The 23,570-nt window shown below is 42.8% G+C and overlaps 1 protein-coding gene across 1 annotated transcript in view; it reads left to right on the top strand.

Moving 5' to 3' along the window:
- The first annotated feature begins 5,508 nt into the window (after positions 1-5,508).
- The window catches only part of LOC124796161 (tubulin alpha-8 chain-like), a 76,082-nt gene continuing 58,020 nt past the window's right edge, over positions 5,509-23,570 (top strand). The window contains exons 1-2 of the mRNA XM_047260252.1: positions 5,509-5,721; positions 9,059-9,293. Coding sequence (XP_047116208.1) covers positions 5,509-5,721; positions 9,059-9,293 — 448 coding nt within the window. The remainder of the gene's footprint in view (positions 5,722-9,058; positions 9,294-23,570) is intronic.

Below are 23,570 nucleotides of genomic sequence, written 5' to 3'. Positions count from 1 at the left end.
ATCAATTATCAATTTTCTATTTTTGGTTAAGGGTCACTAATGTATTAATTGTATTATGTTTTCGTTCACTGTCAACTGATCTTAGGTTAGATTTTGTGATTATTTATTTTTTATTTTATACTTTTTATTCTGGCATTCATAAAAGTTGTATGTTACCTAACCAGGCTAAGGGCTGTATTGTATATTATTTGTATTTTTTATGTATTTGAAGTATGAGTCTAATTTCACTTATAGTATATCAGTATATGTTTCGTAAAGACGGGCGCTCGTTTAGCCAAGGGGAAAACATTTTTAACTTAAGACAATGCATATCGCATTTTAATCTTTATATTGGCGACACTGGTTTACTATGTTCACTGGCTGAAGTGCCCTCTGCTGGCATTAGATTTTTGTATAAATACTGACGCAGTATGAGTATTAGCACGCACATGTTAAACTTGACGATGATTTATATCAGAATACTTTAACGGTATATAAATATTTTATATTTTATATTTCATGCATCAGTAAGACTTGTATAGATTTAACCTTAATTAATTGAACCTGGTCGCTTACACAATATTTATATTTACAACAGATCTGAAGATGGTGATAAGCCGAAACCGGTCATGAAGGGTAAAGAAATCTGTGAACAAGGCGGATTTGTGAAAATAAAAGTGCTAAAAATAAAATGATCGCGGACTCATATACAGACTTCATGTCTTCAGTTGATAAACTTCTACATTTCGTCATAATAAAAATATTTTTATTGTACTGTTCTGTGTGTAATGCAAACGTACAGGTGCACTTGTAACCCGACATGGGAAAGAGGAAAGCACAACTCACTCTGGAAACATCCGTGTACACTTCTACATATTCGACGAAGTTATTCAGACAGTTGGTTGCTACCTACTTCGTTCCCGCCAATGTTCTCGACGGCAAGTAGAAAAAGTTGGCTCCTACAGCAATGAGGGAATTGAAAGGCAGGAACTCTTGTTCTTACTTTGTCATCAGAAGTAAGGACGAACCAAGATAGTGACGTATCCATATTGAGCATAAATCATGCTGAAAGGTGCGGACCCTCCCGCCGGAGGTTCGAGTCCTCCCTTGGGCATGAGTGTGTGTGTTGTTCTTAGCCTACGTTAGTTTAAGTAGTGTGTAAGGCTAGGGACCGATGACGTCAGCAGTTTAGGAGTTCACACACATTTGAACATTTTTTTCATGCTGAAAGTTACTTGCAAAAAATGGGCGGACAAACAACGACAGGAACTCGAAATTGTTACCTTCACGAGCAAGGGTGACCGCATGTATGATGGGGATAAAGTTAAACCATATCGTCAACAACTGATGTTAGCCCCCAAAAATGTCTTACATCAAATTCCTCTTATCTTCAGTCATTTTCCTGGCCTAAATGTTACCCAACATGGGAAAAAAAATGTCAAAAATAGTGCTGAATGTGAATATGCTTTGATTTTACAGGTAGTCATAGTTGCCGTAACTTACGAGGAGTAAAATTCCATAGATCTTTGCACTAGGGCAAGAGACACGTAAATCTACTGTAGAGAGAATGTTTTATGTACAAAGCCAACCTATAATAAAAAACCAAACTATAATAAACAGAAGACATTTGTTTCGGTATTCAGTAGGCGACGCGCCTATTAACTTATATTGAAAAGCAATGTGTTTCACCGCTGTAATATTCGCTGACTAACAACAATCTACGTTGTCCATAGAAATTCTAGTTAAGACAAAAGCACGTCAGTCGTGCGGTTCCAAATTTTCGGCTTCACGTCTCACCGCCCACATCAAAATTTTTCAGCCTTCTAAATTTTACAGAGAGCAGTACAAGTTTCTCCAACATGGTAAGAAGTATTTTACTAGTGTAATTGCTTTTCGGTGTGCTTCATTACGCATAATGAGCAAAACTTTAGCGAAATCTCGAGATGTGTCTTACTCATACATCCCCATCAACCAAACAAAGACCTTTATCGCCATTAATGGTAAGAATACACCCTGAAATCGTTTCAGGGAGCCCTGTTTCACATCGTGATGTATATTTTTATGAAGGTAAAATTTTATTTACGGCAGCGGCGGCGTGGGAAGTTGATGTTGGCAACGACCGGCCATGAAGTAAATAATTAATGCTGTTCCTGCTCTATGGTTGATATGTTCTTGTATGTAAGCTTGTCCGCTCAGTAAATTAATTGTCCTCGTAAAGCGAACATTTCACAAGCAAACATTTGCGTTAGTATGAACGTCGCGTAATTCGCATCATTCAACGGCCGTTGCCAACATCAGCACACTACGCCGTCGCTCCCGTAAGCAAAATTTAACCTTCATGACTTTAACAGTGAGACTTAAAATTGAAGATCGGCTTCGAATTCAGTCTCACAGTTTTCTGTGTAGCTCCAAAATCGTCAATTTGACAGTTGAGCTCGCAGATACATAAGGGTTTTTTTTTTACCTTAAGTAATCAAAATACGCATTTCTGATTATTACTTCGAAATAACTGAGCCAGTTTTCGCTTCGTCATGGTCTGAGCCGTGATACTAAAATTAGATTTTCCAAATATAATTAACTGTTCTGACAACAATCAAAAGTACTTTTTATGTGAACTACACGAAGTTGTGTGTGGTGTATCTCAAACTGTTAGAGTAAACGTTTTGTTTAGGGTGCCATTCCGTCTCCAAACAATGGGACTGTCGTACGCAGTAGTTCGTCATATTAAATTGAATGTAGGTAATCTTGTAATGCAACCGTCTAACAACCAGTCATATTTATGGAACTGTGTACCAATTGTCGGTATGAGCACGTAGTGCCATTGCAGTTTGGATGCAACAAACCCAAGTTACTGAATTTCTTATTAAAACGATACCGGTAACCTATAATCTTACGTTCGTCATGCGCTATTACTTCACAACGTAAACCGAAATTCCTCGCGCAAGCTATTAACAGTGTTTAGGTTAATTTTAATTATTCGATATTTTTCGAAAGCCTCTAACCGTGTAACTAATGATTTAAATAATAAAACTATGCACCAATGACGTTTTTTATGCATCTCATGACGTGTAACAGTAATTTATTCCCAGTTTCAAATGCAACACCCACGCAGGCTTCACACACAGTAACAATGTAAATATTGTACTTGAAAATAGGAATTAGTTCCCGAAACGTGTTGCGCCACGCATATAAAAATGTAACTAGTTGAGCGTTTTATTATTTAAATCATCAGCGTTTAGATTGTTGCATTTTATGAGCGAAAACAGAACAGTGTTGTTTGCACTCATTCTGAGCAAACAGTCTCGCAACGTTTCCGATTTTCACTTTGTGTACAGCTGATCGAATTCCTGACAACGAACACAACCGAGACCATCACTTGTAGCATAATGTCGACAAGGTCAGTTGTCAAACTACAGTACCGGCAAACAATTCATATGTATCTGCAACTGGTGGAAACTAGTTCGTATATTATCCAGTAGAGGTCATGCTACAGCACTTATTTATCATTGCCGATTTTCCTTCCGTTATGAGTAATGTTCAAGTATAGCGTCAGACGCTACGAATTAATGATGTTGGCGTGTGCTCGCTGCCTGGATATCCGGAACCGAACCATCTGTCAGTCACGTCGGGAAGATCACTGACAAATCAGATATAAAAATCTTTTTCTAAATGTTCAAATGTGTGTGAACTCCTAAGGGCCACACTCATGCACGAGGGAGGACTCGAACTTCCGGCGTGAGCGGCCGCACAATCCGTGACATAGCGCCTCAAACCACGCGGCAACTCCTCGCGACATCTTTTTCTACCTCAAAGTATTTGCTGTTTCGAAAATGTAATAGGATGTAACCTAAAACTGAAACATTCGGTGTCTGAAGTAAGCTAGCTATTACCTTTTGGGTTCAAAGGTTATTTCAAAACCAATGTTTTAATTTTAGCTGCAAGCGGATGTTTGTTGTTAAGTTATTTAGTATTCGTGTTTTTGGAAAAAAAGTGTGAACTAAGACTTTTTCTGGAAGAATAAAACAACAATCGATGTGTTAAAATAGTGCCCCGTTTGACACCATATGGTCCTACTTTCTGTATTGACAACTTGTGAAATGGATTACCAAAATCAGGTGGCACTTGATGTGGACAGAGTGTAAGTCCTGAGAGTGTTACCGACGTGTACTTTAGGACACCGAAGAGGCTCAGAAAGAATTTTGATGTACTACGTTATAACAGGGACAATCTTTCAAGATCCTTGGTTTTCCCAGTTGTATCTTCACTAGCCACTTGCCAAACGATTTCACTATCTGTGACTCAGAGGTTCATGAAATCTTGAGGACACTGAAGCATATGAGACCTATTCGAGCTAAAGAATCCCTTGTCTATTCTGATTTACTTGAATATACTGCAAGCAATCCATTGCATGTACCCTTGTTGTCAAGAATGTCCATGACTCTCTCCTTCGCCTACAGGTCCTAGAAATGTGAGCTGTGCATCAAGGTATTTAGGGGTTAAGCGCAGCCGAGAAGGCTCCTGTGACGCTTTGCTCCCTCCCTTCACATGCACTGCCCTCAGGGCTGAGACAACAGGTACACTATCATTAGGATGAGGTGTCCCTGGAACTGAGCAACAACAAGCATCGGGTAGTGAATACAATAGCGACAAGCACAGATGCTGCCAAACATTCACAAGAACCTGGTAATATGTGAATATCGCCCATATTGCAATGATCTGACGATTTCTCATATATTGTCTATGACACTGCTCCGTAGCCTTTCTGTGTCACTATGACATCATCGTCTGAGAGGCAAGACTTTCACCGTGTTACCAGACATGACACAAGTAAGATAGGGCTGCCGAACCCCTTCTTGATTGTTGTGACAGACTGACCTGCAGCATAGCCAGGGTGTAACTTGGGCTAGAATGTGGCAGTGTGGTTGTGAATTGTTACAAAACAAGAAATATCCATATCCAACAACGGCGCTGATATTGATGTTGAACATCTTCACTTATTACTTTTTCACAATCGGTATCATCATACTGCCACAGAGACGAGATCAAGTCATTCTAACTGACCGCTGGATTGGATAATGTCCTCTGACACACGATTGCCTCCTCCAGGCCCATTTGAAAGAGTGTATCCACTTCATTTATGAGGGAGCAGCTACGTTTTGATTGGTGACGAGGCATTTATTGAGGGTGTGTAGAGAGTGGAAGAAAGCATTCGGCAGCTTTTCATTTATTTGAGTGCATGTGTATAGTGGGAGAATGCGTTTACTTTGATTATGAGAAGGCAACCCATGCATTGGTTGGGGACTAATATTTTATTTTGAATGCGTCTTTTTTCTTCTCATACCACAGGTGTTGACAGGAACAGTTAGTATTTTCCTGAGACTGCTTAATACAAACCATTTTCAAAATGTTTCAGTTCTATCTTTAGACACATTTTCGAAGAGCTTCATATGCTCCTCTATTTTTTTAAAGTTTCTTCCTGTCGTGAATTTCGTTCTCTTTGATTTATTTGCTTTATATTTAAATACTACGATGCCAGTCACAACCACCACGCGCTCTCTTAAACCAAATGATAACAACAAATTAGCTATTCTCAAAAGGCTAGCAAACTGTGCAGAATTAGTACATGCAATGACATTCGCATTGGCAGAAAGTGGCAGCTCAAGAGTGTCACTGACTGACCACAATCCTATAGGGGCTCTAACTGTCAAATACCAATGTACTCAAAAGTCTAGCTGCCCCTCAGTCAGTGTATGTTAATAAATGCATTTCTATACTAAGAGTGTTTTTAGGAGGAGTATTTAATTTTGTCAAATTAAAATAAATTTTAAAATACACATATGTGCCCGTTCTTCCGCCAATTTATCAGTGAAATTCTGCATTTGTAAACAATCGATGACTGTTAGTTAATGAATCGAAAACTGCAGCGCCACAGATCGCTGAAGAGACAATATCGATACTGTCTAACAGACAATTACGATTAGCTGATTCGCAAGAATCATGCATGCAGACTTTTCAAACAGAAGTTGCTGTTTTGTCGTATGTTCTTACCTTATTCATGATCGAAGTACAGGTGTGGAGTTTAAATGAAGTTACAGTAGCACAGTGGAATACAAATGTATGGACTCCTTACAAAAGGAATATGGTACTTGCAGTATCCGTATATCAAAAGCAATATTGATCAGTTAATCCATATCTCTGCCACGAGCGCTTCCATTCTGCTTTGTTTTAATCACTTCATTCACACTCCATACCTCCAGTTCGATGACGAAGCAGGAAAGAACGCACGACAACATAACTTCTGTTTTGAAAGTATGGTTCTAAAAGTACTGCAGTCGTTAAGGTATATTGCTTCAAGAAAATGTTTTAACATTTTGCCAAGTAATCTACATCTGTTCTCGGCAAACGACTGGGAAGTGCATGGTAGAGAGTACGTCCCACTGTACCAGTTATTAGTTTCTTCCCGTTCCATTCTCGTATTGATCGCAGGAAGAACTATTGTTTACATGCCTTCGTCTGTGCTGTAATTAATCTAAGCTTGTCATCACGATCCCTATGAGTGCGATACGTAAGGGTGTAGTATATTCCCAGAGCCCTCAATGAAGCCGTTCTTGAAACTTTGTTAGTGAAATTTCTCGGAAAAGTTGGCTTCTATCTTCAAGAGTCTGCCAGTTCAGTTTCTTCAGCATCTCTGTGATACTTCCTCAAGGGTCAAACAAACATGTGACCGTTCGTGTTACCCTTGTTTGTATACGTTCAATATTCCCTGTTAGTCTTATTTGGTACGGGACTCACACATTTGGGCAATATTCTATAATGGGTTGCAGAGAGATTTGTAAGCAATCTCTTTTGTAGACTGCATTTCTCCAGCATTCTAGCAATAAAGCGACGACTACCACTCAGCTTATGTGAACGTTCCATTTCATATCCCTACAAAGTCTCACACACTGTATTTGTATGAAGTGACAGATTCCAGCGATGACTCACTGATACTATATTCATAGGATCCTACGCTTTTTTCGTTTTGTGAAGTGCACAATTTTACTTTTATGAACATTTAAAACAAGTTGTCAATCTTTGCATCACTTTGAAATCATATCAAGATCTGACTGAATATTAATGCTTCTTTCAGGCAGTACTTCATTATAGATAACTGCATTATCTGCGAAAGGTCTGGGATTACTATTATATTATCCACAACGTCTTGATTATACAACACGAACAGCAAAAGTCCCAACACGCTTGCCTACGGTACATTCGAATTTACATCTAAATCTGAGGATCACTCTCCATCCAAGATAATGTGCTGCATCCTCCTTGCTAAAAAATCCTCAATCCAGTAACAAATTTCGCTTGATGCCCCATACGATCGTACTTTTGACAACACACGAAGATGTGGTATTGAGTCAAATGCTTTTTCGGAAATCAAGAAATAGTGCATCTGCGTGATTGCCTTGATCCAAGACTTACAGGACTTCATGTGAGAAAAGTGTGAGCTGCGTTCTGCGTGAGCGATGTTTTCGGCATCCGTGCTCCTTGGGGTGGAGTACATCATTCTAATCGAGACAATTCATTTACGACTCTTATGAATCTGTTGGTCGTAATTGTCTGTTACACGGCGTTGTTTCTTCAGCGACCTGTTCTTCAGATTCGGTCCACAAACGAGGGCGAAAGTTTGACGTCAACATGGCATGTCGATAACGTCATCGGGCAAACGCTCAGGTTTGTGTCGTAAACCGTAGTTAGCGTATCCCCCCTCCCCGCTTTTTAATGGGTGTGGAGCGTGTGGCATCCCAACTCCAGGGTTTTACCCGCCTGCCTCCCTGGTTGCTCCAGAGGCCCAGCGTCCTTTTAGACTTTTCAGAGTACTGGAGGAGCTCCACTCCTGCGTTTGTTTTTACCTCCTTATTTCACGATATTTTAAACCAGCATCCCGACCATGTACCAGTATTTACGGATGGCTCGAAACAGGGGGACTCTGTTGGTTGTGCTGTTGTTTTCCCTGATCGAGTCGTCACGTTACAGCTTCCTGCGGCGTTTACCATTTTTGATGCCGAATTGTTTGCGATCTTGCGGGCATTGGAGCAGATGAGATGTGTTCCCAGTCTTAAGTTTCTCATCTGTTCTGACTCACTGAGTGCCCTTCACACCATGCAACACTTGTACCCAGCGGATACGGTCGTCCAGAACATCCATGATGCCCTACTCCACCTGCAACGGTAGGGGAAGGAGGTTTATTTCTGCTGGGTGCCGGGGGACGTGGGTATTAGGGGAAACGAACTGCCAGATGTGGCTGCCAAAGATGCATGTTCCCTCCCTCACGTTGTTGAATGTGCCGTCCCCCTCCATGCTGTTACCTCCCTCCTGCGTTTTCGTGTTACGCGTCAGTGGGAAGAGGAGTGGCTGGCAGTCGGTGAAAATAAGCTGCGTCTGGTCAAGGCCACCACGCGGCCATGGCGTACGTCCTACCAGTCATGCAGGCGGGATGAGGCTCTCCTCACTCGCCTCCACATCGGGCACAGTCCCTTAACGCACGGTTTTTTACCCCGGTGGGAGGATCCCCCAATCTGCAATGCTTGTGGCGTCCAGATTACTGTCCGCCACATTTTACTTGACTGTCCTTTATTCTCTGACTAGAGGGTGGTGGTTTCCTTGCCACCGGATTTGCCCTCTATCTTGCAAGACGACGCAACGACTGTGGTTAAGGTCTTACGGTTTTGTGTCCTGGCCAATTTGTTGCCTTGGATTTTAGGGAGAGGATTTTAATGTGCTGCTGGGTGACTGGCTCACCCAGGTTTTAGGTAAGAGGTCCGCCAGTCACGATTACCTACTTGTTTCACTTCGATTTCTGTTCTCTTTTCCTTGTGTTTCCTTTCCTTTTTAGTGCGTTTCTTCTCCTCTTGTCTTGCCTCTGTATGTGAGGATTTGGAACTGCGTCAGGTCTGTGTCTTTTAGGCGTTCTCCTTGTTCGCTGTCCGTCTTCGTCCCTTCACCGCAAGTGTTACTGTTTCTATGCGTTTGGGCGCTGATGACCTGTTTAGCGCCCGGAAACCTCGAACCACACACACACATTAACGGGAAGGCGCTGTGTTCGCAGCGGGAGTGCGTGTCGGTGCACATCGGGCAGGCCGGCGTGCAGATCGGCAGCGCGTGCTGGGAGCTGTACTGCCTGGAGCACGGCATACAGCCCAACGGCCGCATCCCCTCCGACAAGGTGGCCATCGACACCGAGTGCTACACCACCTTCTTCTCGCAGACCGAAGCGGGCAAGATCTCGCCACGCGCGCTCATGATAGACCTCGAGCCCACCACCATTGGTAAGTCTGTCTCTGTCATGATGCTTCGAAATCTTTAATACGTGAATACATTGTGACGAATCATAGAGCTGATTCTGCTGTCATTTTTTAGAAAAGCACCTGGTATTTCGACTCGCGCAGTATACAGGGTGGTCCATTGATCGCGGCCGGGCCAAATATCTCACGAAAGAAGCGTCAAACGAAAAAACTACAAAGACGAAACTTGTCTAGCTTGAAGGGGGAAACGAGATGGCGCTATGGTTGGCCCGCTAGATGTCGCTGCCATAGGTCAAACGGATATCAACTGCTTTTTTTAAAGTAGGAACCCCCATTTTACCACATATTCGTGTATTACGAAAAATACATGAATGTTTTAGTTGGACCACTTTCTTCGCTTTGTGATAGATGGCGCTGTAATAGTCACAAACGTATAAGTACGTAGTATCACGTAATATTCCGCCAGTGCGGACTGTATTTGCTTCGTGATATATTGTTGTTGTGATCTTCAGTCCTGAGACTGGTTTGATGCAGCTCTCCATGCTACTCTATCCTGTGCAAGCTTCTTCATCTCCCAGTACCTACTGCAACCTACATCCTTCTGAATCTGTTTATCTCTTGGTCTCCCTCTACTATTTTTACCCTCCACGCTGCCCTCCAATGCTAAATTTGTGATCCCTTGATGCCTCAGAACATGTCCTACCAACCGATCCCTTCTTTTAGCCTCAAGTTGTGCCACAAACTTCTCTTCTCCCCAAACCTATTCAATACCTCCTCATTAGTTATATGATCTACCCACCTAATCTTCAGCATTCTTCTGTAGCACCACATTTCAAAAGCTTCTATTGTCTTCTTGTCCAAACTAGTTATCGTCCACGTTTCACTTCCATACATGGCTACACTCCATACAAATACTTTCAGAAACGACTTCCTGACACTTAAATCTATAGTCGATGTTAACAAATTTCTCTTCTTCAGAAACGCTTTCCTTGCCATTGCAAGTCTACATTTTATATCCTCTCTACTTCGACCATCATCAGTTATTTTGCCTCCGAAATAGCAAAACTCCTTTACTACTTTAAGTGTCTCATTTCCTAATCTAATTCCTTCAGCATCACCCGACTTAATTCGACTACATTCCATTATCCTCGTTTTGCTTTTGTTGATGTTCATCTTATATCCTCCTTTCAAGACACTATCCATTCCGTTCAACTGCTCTTCCAAGTCTCTGACAGAATTACAATGTCATCGGCGAACCTCAAAGTTTTTATTTCTTCTCCATGGATTTTAATCTCTACTCTGAATTTTTCTTTTGTTTCCTTTACTGCTTGCTCAATATACGTGATATATTACCCGTGTTAAAATGGACCGCTTACCAATTGCGGAAAAGGTCGATATCGTGTTGATGTATGGCTATTGCGATCAAAATGCCCAACGGGCGTGTGCTATGTATGCTGCTCGCTATCCTGGACGACATCATCCAAGTGTCCGGACCGACCGCCGGATAGTTACGTTATTTAAGGAAACAGGAAGTGTTCAGCCACATGTGAAATGTCAACCACGACCTGCAACAAATGATGATGCCCAAGTAGGTGTTTTAGCTGCTGTCGCGGCTAATCCGCACATCATCAGCGGGCAAATTGCGCGAGAATCGGGAATCTCAAAAACGTCGGTGTTGAGAATGCTACATCAACATCGATTGCACCCGTACCGTATTTCTATGCACCAGGAATTGTATGGAAACGACTTTGAACGTCGTGTGCAGTTCTGCCACTGGGCACAAGAGAAATTACGGGACGATGACAGACTTTTCGCACGCGTCCCTTTTAACGACGAAGCGTCATTAACCAACAGTGGTAACGTAAACCGGCATAATATGCACTATTGGGCAACGGAAAATCCACTATGGCTGCCACAAGTGGAACATCAGCGACCTTGACGGGTTAATATATGGTGCGGAATTATTGGAGGAAGGATAATTGGCCCCCATTTTATCGCAATCTAAATAGTGCAATGTATGCTGATTTCCTACGTAACGTTCTTCCGATGTTACTACAAGATGTTTCACTGCATGACAGAATGGCGATGTACTTCCAACATGATGGATGTTCGGTACATAACTCGCGTGCGGTTGAAGCGGTATTGAATAGCATATTTCATGACAGGTGAACTGTTCGTCGAAGCACCATACCATGGCCCGCACGTTCACCGGATCTGACGTCCCTGGATTTCTTTCTGGAAGGAAAGGTGAAGGATATTTGCTATCGTGACCCACCGACAACGCCTGACAACATGCGTCAGCATGTCAATGCATGTGCGAACATTACGGGAGGCGAACAACTCGCTGTTGAGAGGAGAGGAATATCGTTACACGTATTGCCAAATGAATTGAGGTTGACGGACATCATTTTGAGCATTTATTGCATTTATGTGGTATTTACAGGTAATAACGCTGTAACAGCATGCGTTCTGACAAATGCTAAGTTCACAAAGGTACATGTATCACATTGGGACAACCGAAGTAAAATGTTGCAAACTTACCTACGTTCTGTATTGTAATTTATAAAACCCACTTGTTAGCAACTGTTCGTCTAAAATTGTCAGCCATATGTTTGTGACTATTACAGCGCCATCTATTACAAAGCGAAAAAAGTAGTCCAACTAAAACATTCATATTTCTTTACGTACTACACGAATATTTAATAAAAAGAATTGGGGTTCCTATTTTAAAAAGCGCAATTGATATCCGTTCGACACGTGGCAGCGCCATCTAGCGGGCCAACCATAACGCTATCTGGTTTCCCCCTGCAAGCTAGACAAGTTTCGTTCTTTGTAGTTTTTTCGTTTGACTCTTATTTCGTGAGATATTTGGCCCGGCCACGATCAATGGACCACCCTGTATATGGCAGTAGTTCCCAACCTTTCTTAAACCACTAACCCTGAGTGCAGTCGGACATTAGCTAGTACCTCTGCCCTCCCCCCTCCCCCGCGTTTCCGCACCCCTCCCCCGTATTATCACCATCTTTAGCACCTAACTTAACTGTAGAATGAAACGCTTTTCTTAGAACACTTTTATTTTTAAAATGAAGAAAGATGAATGATGTTTATGATGTTTAGTTTGTGTGTGTGTGTGTGTGTGTGTGTGTGTGTGTGTGTGTTTGAGAATGAATGACGAAGGAATTCGAGGTGCATCGCAAGTGCTACCCATAACTCCCTCTCAGAAAAGAAAGCTAACTATTGACAGTGAGGCTACACACTTGTTACGCAAAATGCTGCCCCTGCATTACTCCTCTGCATTGCGGTACTTGCTTGACCTGCAGATGCAACCCCATTTAAAATCAAACAAGTTCAAATGTGTGCACTATACTTACTGTTCGTAAATCGCGCGATTGCTGCATTCCGTACATCTGAACTGGCAGAAATTGAAAGATTTCAGGCTGTTAATGCTTTGTGTCTGAGTACAATCACAAATAGTAGTAATAATAATAATACTGTGTATAGCACTATAATAGCCCTTAACGTTGTTACTGCTGTGTCGTGCTGTCAATCAATTGATTTATCTGTTTCGAAGCGAGTAATGACGCAATTTCTGGACTACTGCAGGTACTTTCAACACATTGGAGAAGACATATTCGTGAGATATTTAACATTTGTTACGTATATGTCTCAGTTTCATTATTATCGATGTAGAGGACGAAGCACAGCATATAAGTGTAGTGGATGGACTACGTGAGGAATCTGTAACCTCCATCGCATAAATGCTACTAACTAAGAAAAATTGATTATTGATAACTTATTTAATCAGTATTGGTAGCGTCCATGCCGCAGTGGATACACCGGTTCCCGTGAAATCACCGAAGTTATGCGCTGTCGGACGTGGTCGGCACTTGGATGGGTGACCATTCAAGCCGCCATGCGCTGTTGACATTTTTCGGGGTGCACTCAGCCTCGCGATGCCAATTGAGGAACTACTCGACCGAATAGTAGCGGCTTCGGTCAAGAATACCATCATAACGACCGGGAGAGCGGTGTGCTGACCCCATGCCCCTCCTATCCGCATCCTCCACTGCGGATGACACGGCGGTCGGATGGTCCCGGTAGGCCACTCGTGGCCTGAAGACTGAGTGCTATGTAATCAGTATTAGTCTTACAAAATTGTGTAAATAGTAATGATCTTTTGAATACAATTTAGCTTCGACACTGAAACACAATCATTTGATTTTTACCCGTCAGAAAATTTCTTTGCAACTCAGGGGGTAATTACTCCAAGGTTGGAAAAGTTTCTGTTGTTGTGGTCCTCAGTCCGAAGACTGGTCAGATGGAACTCTCCATTCTTCTCTATCCTGTGCAAACATCTTCATCTCCAGTTAATTACTGCAACCAACATCCTTATGAATTTGCTTACTGTTTTCCTCAGTGGTCACCCTCTACGATTATTACCCCATAAACTTCCCTCCAGTACTAAATAGCTAATCTTTTGATGTCCCAGAATGTGTCCTATCGACAGATTTCTTCTTTCGGTCAAGTTGAGCCACAAATTTCTTTTCTACCCAATTCTATTCAGTACCTCCTCATTAGTTATACGATCTCTTCAGCATTCTTCTGCAGCACCATATTTCGAAAGCTTCTATTCTCTCATTGTCTAAACTGTTTATTATCCATATTTCACTTCCGTACACGGCTACTCTCCATACAAATACCTGCAGAAAAGAGTTCGTAACACTTAAATCTATATTCGATGTTAACAAATTTCTCTCCTTCAGAAACTCTTTTCTTGCCATTGCCAGTCTACATTTTATATCCTCTCTACTTCGACAATCATATTGCTCCCCAAACAGCAAATCTCATCCACTACTTTAAGTGTCTCATTTCCTAATCTAATTCCCTCAACATCACCTGATTTAATTCTACTACATTTCATCATCCTTTTTTTTGCTTTTGTTGATGCACATCTTATAACAACCTTTCAAGTCCTATCTCACGCCCTTCTCAACCGCTGGTTCCTTTTTACGCCGTCTGGCTTCTGCGTACGTCGTAAATAGCCTTTCGGTCCCTAATTTTGCTCCTGCTATCTTCATAATTTCAAAGAGAGTGTCCTAGTCAACATTACCAAAAGCTTTCTCTAAGTCTGCAAAAGCTATAAACGCAGGGTTTGCCTTTCCTTAACCTATCTTCTAAGAGAAATCGTAGGGTCAGTATTACCTTGCGTGTTCCTGCATTTCTTCGTACTCCACACTGATCTTCCCCATGGTCGCCTTCTACTAGTTTCTCCATTCTTCTATAAAAAAATTCGTGTTAGTATTTTGCAACCATGACTTATTAAACTGATAGTTCGGTAATATTCACAGCTTTCAGCACCTGCTTTCTTTGGAATTGGAATTATTAGATTCTTCTTAAAGTTTGAGGTTATTTCTCCTGTGCCATACGTCTTGCACACCAGATGGAAGAGTCTTGTCATGGCTGGCTCTCCCAAGGCTATCAGTAGCTCTAACGGAATGTCATCTATCCCCAGAGCCTTGTTTGACTTAGGTCTTTGAGTGCTCTGCCAAATTCTTCTAGCAATATCATATCTCTCATCTCCTCTTCATCTTCGTCCTCTTCCATTTCTGTAATATTGCCTTCAAGTTCACCTCCTTTGTACAGACCCTCTACACACTCATTTCGCCTTTCGGCTTTCCCTTCTTTGCTTAGGGCCCATCTGAGCTCTTGCTGCCCGCTTCAAACTCGTGGATTCAGCTGTCCTCAGTCTTCATATATTTTCATAAAAACATAGTAAAAGTGTTCTCCGGATTTCATTTTGTCTTATTGCACCGATGCTTCATTTTTAGTTGCTCTGCATATTTGAATAGACTTAAGAACTAATCTGCACTCGAAGGCACAAGCTGGCAATCTAAATTTTTATCATGTTAGTACAGTACTATTTCCTGAATCAAATTTTCAGTCTGCAGCCGAGTGTCCACTGATATGAAACTTCCTTGCAGATTCAAACTTTGCGCAGAACCGAAACTCGAGCTCGGGGCTTTTGCCTTTTGGATGCAAGTGCTCTAGCTTTCTTCCAGGAGTGAAAGTGCCGTAAGTTTCGCAGGAGAACTTCCGTGAGGTTTGGAAGGTAGGAGATGAGGCACTAGTAGAAGTAAAGCTGTGAGGACGGGTTGTGAGTCGTGCTTGGCTACCTCAGTCGGTAGAGCATTTGCGCGCGAAAGGTAGGAGTCCGAGTTGTTCTCCATCCGGCACACGGTTTTAATCTTCCAGGAAGTTTCGCTACTATTTCCTGTTCCTCATTGACTGGTTTTGGAAAAACTTATTATTTCCTGAAACAAGTTACATGGCCATCTCTTTGTTACCCTATAATGCTTTAAGCTTATTACATAATGTACTTCTTGGAACTAAATATTTCTCACTCGCATCCCTGATTGTCATTTCTAGACTTCCGACTTTCCTGCGGCTTCCTTCATGTTTTTCTCATTCAGTTTATGTCTTGATTTTTTCAGTTTTGCCTATTGAAGAAAAAGACCTTAAAAGTTTTTATGCTCTTTGTTTTATTGCTTTTTCCAATAGAACCAGAGCGTACCGCTTTGTTAGTCTAACATTCCCATTGTTGTTACTTGGGATAGACGTTGTCACAGCCTACAATACAGACAAAATACGCAGCAAAAGAAACAGTAAAAATGTAAAATTACATACCTGCAAACAACACAACATTCCAACTTTTCTGCATGCACCGAAAAGCTCGTTGTGATCGGATAAGTTGTTGCCTCTCCAAAACGCGCTGTTGCTTCGGTTCAAAATCGCTTGAGCGGTCCTGCTCCTCCACAGTTCACACTGCAGTGTCGCGACAGAGTTTAGAAATAGCTCTTGTCCAAGATAATCCACTGTCCAGTACTACCTGACTTTCCGCTAGTGCCGAATCCTTAGATCATAGACGAAACAGACCACAAATGACACCATTATACTGAAACCAACATCTCGATCTGTTGACGGATGGATTTTTTGCATCGGATTGTGGAGCAAATGTTAATTATTCTTTACTGTAGTGTTTTCAGTTAAGATTTTCTCATTATATCGGCGGAGTCTTCTGCAGCGTTCACTTAAACAGTTCAAGAAATATGTGTAAGTAAGTAATATTTTGTTCCATAGGTAAAGTGGTTTTAAAAATATCAAGAATTTCTAGGTCGTAGCATAAGCTGTAGACTGAAGCTGAGGAGTGATAGACGTTATCGAGAAGCTGTGGATGTTCTTCTGGTTAAGAATATGTATTTGTGTACAAATGTTCTGAATTTATTCAGAACGGTCGTTAAATATCGGTTTCATAAATAATTCGTGCAAAAATTTGTTAAGTGTTAATTTCTTAGACGTTTTTTTGTTCACAACGCGAACATAATAGCTTGTTACAAAATCAACAGCATTGGTAACGGTTTACGCAATGATGACGGACGAAGAAATGTCGAGAACCATGGCTAGAAAAGAGAACGTACACGGAAGAAAACTGCCACAAATTTTTATTATCCTCCAACACCTGACAGTTAAAATAGAAAGCCACCTTTTCGGAGAAATATACAAACGTAAGGTGCATATTATCTGTACTCTTATCGATACAAATCTAAAGGAAATTATGATGCCCAAGTTTTAATCGTATACTTTCATTTTGTTTGAAACTACATTTAACTAAAGTTTGATTTGGTTTGCATGGAAATTGGCGAGAAGTATCACGGCTCGTTTTGTCCGTCTGCTTAGCTGGGTGGTAACGTACTTGCCTCCCGTGCAAGAGGGCCCGGGTTCGATGCCCGGGCGGGGTTGGAGATTTTCTCCGCTGGTGGACTGAGTGTTTGTTGTCCTCATCATCATTTCATCCCAATCACCGGCGCGTAATTCGCCCAGTGTGGCTTCGAATGAAATAAGAATCGCACTTGGTGGCCTAACTTCCCAGAATAGGGGCCTCCCGGCCAGCGATGCCATACGCTCATTTCCATTTGGTGAAAAAGAGCTGCTGCTAAAGTATCAGAGCATTAATAATAGTGAAAAATCTTTAAACAACTTCTGTATCATAATGTGGTATATACATACCTGTAGACGCTAATAGCAATTCGTTTAATAGAGCAAACATCTTAGATTTACATTGATCCTGACATCCAAAACGCGATGAATGATGACAATTTTGAGGTGACACGACATTAATATTAACTGACTCACAGTTTTCTTAGTAATCAGTTTCTTCTCATGTATTCTGCTTTTTGTCTTAGTACTGCTTCAGTATATGCGCTGAATCTAGTATCAGTAATAAAACGTAACACCAGTTTTGTGTAAAAATAAGATGTGACGGCTGGAGACGTACATCATTCCTTATAATAACATAGAGAAAAAAAAGTTTTACACATGTATTCTAGCAACTGATGAATATCTTCCACCCTGTGTGAATGAAAAACCTGATGTGGCAGAGAAAAGTACTCTAACGTAGAAAGATCATTCTGAAGCTACCAGAAGTAAGAGCAGAAAGAATTGTAAATGAAATTCCTCCAGTTTCGCTATTAAGTGACCGGAGGTTAAAACCGTAACGATCGCATTAATATTGAGAATTTGATGCGCACTATCCAGAGACCGCGGCTCTTCCGTTACATGTTGCTGATGGCAATTCATTGTCGTTGGTCGTAGCCAACCGGGGGATGGTATACAGTAGCCAATAAAAATCGCTGAACCTTACGATTTCTTTCGCCGGAAGATACAAATTCATTAATTTTTTTATGTGAAGAGTAATTACAGTAATACCCTTTAATGCTAGTTTGTTAATATTCACAGTCTTGTTTTTCCGAATCTGTCGCGATTTCCGAAGTTGTGGTTAGGTTGGGACTTAATACAATGATTTAAATTCCTGAGAGTGAAAGCAATTGTTGTTCCGTATTAACTCCCACACAGCGCTGTGTGTGACACCCATTCCACGTGCAACTAATCGATGCTTGATGAAGGCTTGTTATCCACTTCAGTAAGCACTGTTTCTCCCACATCGGAAGTCCACATAGGTTGTTATGCTCCTCGCCGGCCGCGGTGGTCTAGCGGTTCTACGCGCTCAGTCCGGAACCTCGCGACCGCTGCGGTCGCAGGTTCGAATCCTGCCTCGGGCATGGATGTTTGTGATGTCCTTAGGTTAGTTAGGTTTAACTAGTTCTAAGTTCTAGGGGACTAATGACCTCAGCAGTTGAGTCCCATAGTGCTCAGAGCCATTTGAACCATTTCTACGCGCTCAGTCCGGAACCGCGCGACCGCTGCGGTCGCAGGTTCGAATCCTGCCTCGGGCATGGATGTATGTGATGTCCTTAGGTTAGTTAGGTTTAAGTAGTTCTGAGTTCTAGGGGACTTATGACCACAGATGTTGAGTCCCATAGTGCTCAGAGCCATTTGAACCATTTTGTTATGCTCCTCGATCATAGTATTGTAGAGAACTTGCCCAGTTTACCTAAATGTTGGAACAGTTTTGGGAAGATGGTGTGCGTCTGAGATCTCTTACGTGGGTACTTGACCCAATACAGCCCGTAAGATTCTCTACACACGGTAAATCATACCTGCTAATTTCGCAACCAAATACGACCTCATTTTACTGGGGCTGGTATAGTGTATACTTGACGTTGTAAACACAAACTACAGTAATCAAAATATCCGCGGGTGTGCTGCCGTTCTATAGTGTCCAACGGGCGCAATATTTCGGCGATCATACACGTCGCCATCATCAGGTGAACTGACGGACTGAGCTCCTGTGAACGTGCCGGCTCCTCTGAACAGCCATAGCGTACGGATCTCCGTGCCGGCACGTTCACAGGAGCTCAGTCCGTCAGTTCACCTGATGATGGCGACGTGTATGATCGCCGAAATATTGTGCACGTTGGACACTATAGAACGGCAGCACACCCGCGGATATTTTGATTATCAAATACGCCGGGATAAACTCAAGAATCACAACAAACTGCAGTGATTTTTAAATTATAGGTAAGAAAAAAATATTATCTGTCTTTTGCAACTGCATTTATATTATTTCTGTACCAACATGTCTTCCCTAATTGCGTCAGGTACCTTCTGCGGTTTTATATATCCTGTCCTTTATGTGTGCCCATTGGCACTTGCGTAAGCACTAGATGAAGCACAATGTAAAGTTTTCAGACAACATCATGTCACACTATAGCATTCGCTGCAAATAATCCTGCTGCGCCTTCTGTAAATATCAAACCATATGCAGAATGCAATCTTAAAGCCCTTAAATTTATGACTCCTCTATATGGGGAAAACGACACACTTCAGCACTGCAAACGGATCATCCAAAGCCATTAACCTGTCACTTTGCTCTCCTACGCTACCTCATACTGCCCTTCGGGAACTGGCGGGGAAATTGCACTCTGGTGACCATTTTTCCATTTGGATCAACCTGCTACATACTTCAGCAATGGTCACCAACCTACATAAATGGATGTTAAACAAAGCCAGCTGGACGCTTCATATTCCAGCATCAACTACCGTCGCCTGCAGGGCTGCTGATGTCTCTGCCCCGAAGTCGCCTGTTAAACTGGGGGTCGGCCAGTCCCAGACCGTGTTGGAGTAAATGGTGGCATTGAGCCATGCAGGGGACAGGTTGGCGGCACTGTGTAAACTCCATCGCATTCCATCTCTGACATCGCATGCTCGGCTACAAGTTCGGGGCGTTATCAGAAAGAGAAATCTTCGAAGCATTTTATATCGTCAGCAGAAGTGTGGGAGTCGAATATGAGAGGGTCGATGGGAAATTTTCTGCGTACACTGTAGTGCCAGCACAGGCTAAAGGTATTCCAATCATTACACCGGAAGCTGAAGCCCAATGGCGAAATACTTCAAACAAATCACATCTAATGCCAGTCACTACCTCACATTCCAACGCAGACGAATATAAGCTGACAAGCGTTATCTCTAGCTCGTAACACAACACTAGCACCAGATAAAGTGCGCTACGATACGTTGGAAATTTGAATACTGAATAGAAGAATTATCTCATCATGCTTTTTAACAGACTCTGACCTGAAGAACAATATTCTGGTTCGTGGAGGGAAGTAATCCTGTCCCTATCCTGAAAGCCAAGGAGGATCACACCAGCCAAAGCAGTCATCGCAGTGTAGCACTTAGCAGTGGTATGGTGGAGACATTGGAACGAATAGTCAACAGCCGATTAATATGGACTCTAGAAACCAGAAAACTTATCAATCGCCTTCAGTGTGCATTTCGCACTCAGCAACCTATACTTGGGACCAGGAATACACGAGGCTTTTTTGCATAGACAGCATTTGATAACAGTTTTTGCTATTGAAAAGGCCTGTGACACTACATGGAAAAACAATATCGGGACTTCTTCCCTTTGTAGTGCGACCCTTTCCTTCAGGACGGTATCTTACGTTCAGAATTGGCACTGCACTTTCAAACTGACGTACCGAGGAGAACGGTGTCCCTCAGGGGACTGTGTTAAATGCTATACTTTTTTACAACAGCCATTAACAGTATAATGTCGGTAGTCAGGAGCCCTGTCCGAGTCTCTCCCTTTGTGGATGATTTTGGAATCTTTTGTTCGTATTTTAGTACGTGCCTTAGCTGCAGATAATTGGAGGTCAGATAGGTCCTCCCTGTTGTTATTTTCCAAGCGTTTGTTTGGACATGGCTGGGCGGTGACTGTGTCTACACCACCATCTTGTCTCAAGACCTTGGACTACAGTCAGCGTGTAGGCGTGAGACTGCCGACAGGAGCCTTCAGGGCAACCTTGTACCCACCCTCTACACTGAAGCCGGAGTGCCGCCAGCAGATCCTCATAGTGAGACAACTGCGACATGCTTATAAGATACGGTCAGTCTCCGGCCTTTACTCTTCTTGTGCGACCATCGGCAGAGCTAAAGTATGTAAAATCGCAGAGGAGCAACAATACTGAGGTTAGAGCAAAGCGTTTAAACGCAGGTCTGGAACAAGAATCCACCCCAGTTAGCAGTAAGGTGAATGGTATTTTTAAAGTTGACGAAGCATAAGAAATCTTGAACACTAATTTTATTTTTAAAGCAGTCTTTTATGACTTTTTAGATGAGCACCGAAATTTAATACACTACTGGCCATTAAAATTACTACACGCAGAAGAAATCCAGATGATTCATTGGACAAATATATTACACTAGAACTGACATGTGATTACATTTTCACGCAGTTTGGGTGCATAGATCCTGAGAAATCAGTACCCAGAACAACCACCTCTGGCCGTAAGAACGGCCTTGATACGCCTGCGCATTGAATCAAACAGAGCTTGGATGGCCTGTACAGGTACAGTTGCCCATATAGCCTGAACATGATACCACAGTTCATAAAGAGTAGTGGCTGGCGTATTGTGAGAATCCAGTTGCTCGGACACCATTGACCAGACATTTTCAAATGGCGAGAGATCTGGAGAATGTGCTGGCCAGGGCAGCAGACGAACATTTTCTGTATCCAGAAAGGCCCGTACAGGACCTGCAACATGGGGTCGTGCATTATCCTGCTGAAATGTAGGGTTTCGCAGGGATCGAATGAAGGGTAGACCACGGGGCGTAGCACATCTGAAATGTAACGGCCACTGTTCAAAGTGCCCTCAATGCGAACAAGAGGTGACCGAGACGTGTAACCAATGGCACCCATACCATCACGCCGGGTGATACGCCAGTATGGCGATGACGACTACACGTTTCCAATGTGCCTTCACCGCGAAGTCGCCAAACACGGATGCGACCACCATGATGCTGTAAACAGAACCTGGATTCATCCGAAAAAATGACGTTTTGCCATTGGTGCACCCAGGTTCGTCGTTGAGTACACCATCGCAGGTGCTCCTGTCTGTGATGCAGCGTCAAGGGTAACCGCAGCCATGGTCCCGGAGCTGATAGTCCATGCTGCTGCAAACGTCGTCGAACTGTTCGTGCAGATGGTTGTTGTTTTGCAAACGTCCCCATCTGTTGACTCACGGCTCGAGACGTGGCTGCACAATCCGTTACAGCCATGCGGATAAGATGCCTGTCATCTCGACTGCTAGTGATACGAGGCCGTTTGGATTCAGCACGGCGTTCCGTATTACCCTCCTGAGCCCACCGATTCCATATTCTGCTAACAGTCATTGGATCTCGACCAACGCGAGCAGCAATGTCGCGATACGATAAACCGGAATCGCGATAGGCTACAATCCGACCTTTATCAAATTCGGAAACGTGATGGTACGCATTTCTCCTCCTTACACGAGGCATCACAACAACGTTTCACCAGGCAACGCCGGTCAACTGCTGTTTGTGTATGAGAAATCGGCTGAAAACTTTCCTCATGCCAGCGCGTTGTAGGTGTCGCCACCGGCGCCAACCTTGTGTGAATGCTCTGAAAAGCTAATCATTTGCATATCACAGCATCGTCTTCCTGTCGGTTAAATTTCGCGTCTGTAGCACGTCATCTTCGTGGTGTAGCAATTTTAATGTGTAATTATTTACACTGATTGGTCTAATTACGACCTTACTGTCGGTTGCTCTGTCTTCCCTGACAGTGTCGTTAAGATTCCATTTCAGATGAATTTACGGCCTTTGCCACATAGTTCAGTGCAGTCCTAAAGACAACGAAGTAATGACGTGCAATCGACAGTTTATTTTCTTGTCTGCTCTGAGTCCCTAGACCTCTACAGTCAACTCAGCAAATGTATCTAGCCCTGCGTGATACGAAACATGCAATGTGCCCTCCACGCACTACAACTACTCTAGAGGAAAGTGTCATTCTGCTGGGTACCAAGCCATGTGGGAATCCAGGAAAATGGGAAAGTTGACACAGCAGCAAGGGACGGTTGCAGCAAAAATAATCTACTAACCCGTGCTGCCCCTTGGGTGTTCCTACCTCGTTGTCGAAGAGGAGAGTCACGTGTCAGGGGGGAATGAGTGGCTGTGGGAGCAAAATAACAAATTTACACTGGTTAAACCAATTTTGCCACGGCGAATATCTCTGCAGTCGTATAAATGGATAGAATCCGCCCCCTGTAGCGGAGTGGATAGTGCGACAGAATGTCAATCCTAAGGGCCCGGGTACGCTCCCCGGCTGGGACGGGTGTTGTCCTAATCATCATCATTTCATCCCCATCGACGCGCCTCTGAATTGCTTCTATGTCCTCCCTCAATCCGACCTGATAGGGATCCCAAACGCTCGAGCATCACTCATGAATAGGTCGTATTAGTGTTTTATAAGCGGTCTCCTTTACAGATGAACCACATCTTCCCAAAATTCTACCAATGATCCGAAGACGACTATCCGCCTTA

The sequence above is a fragment of the Schistocerca piceifrons genome, chromosome 4 (assembly GCF_021461385.2).
Source record: "Schistocerca piceifrons isolate TAMUIC-IGC-003096 chromosome 4, iqSchPice1.1, whole genome shotgun sequence".
Taxonomy (NCBI): Eukaryota; Metazoa; Arthropoda; class Insecta; order Orthoptera; family Acrididae; genus Schistocerca; species Schistocerca piceifrons.
The sequence above is the reverse complement of the archived record's forward strand: the minus strand, read 5'-3'. Positions and strand labels throughout refer to the sequence as shown.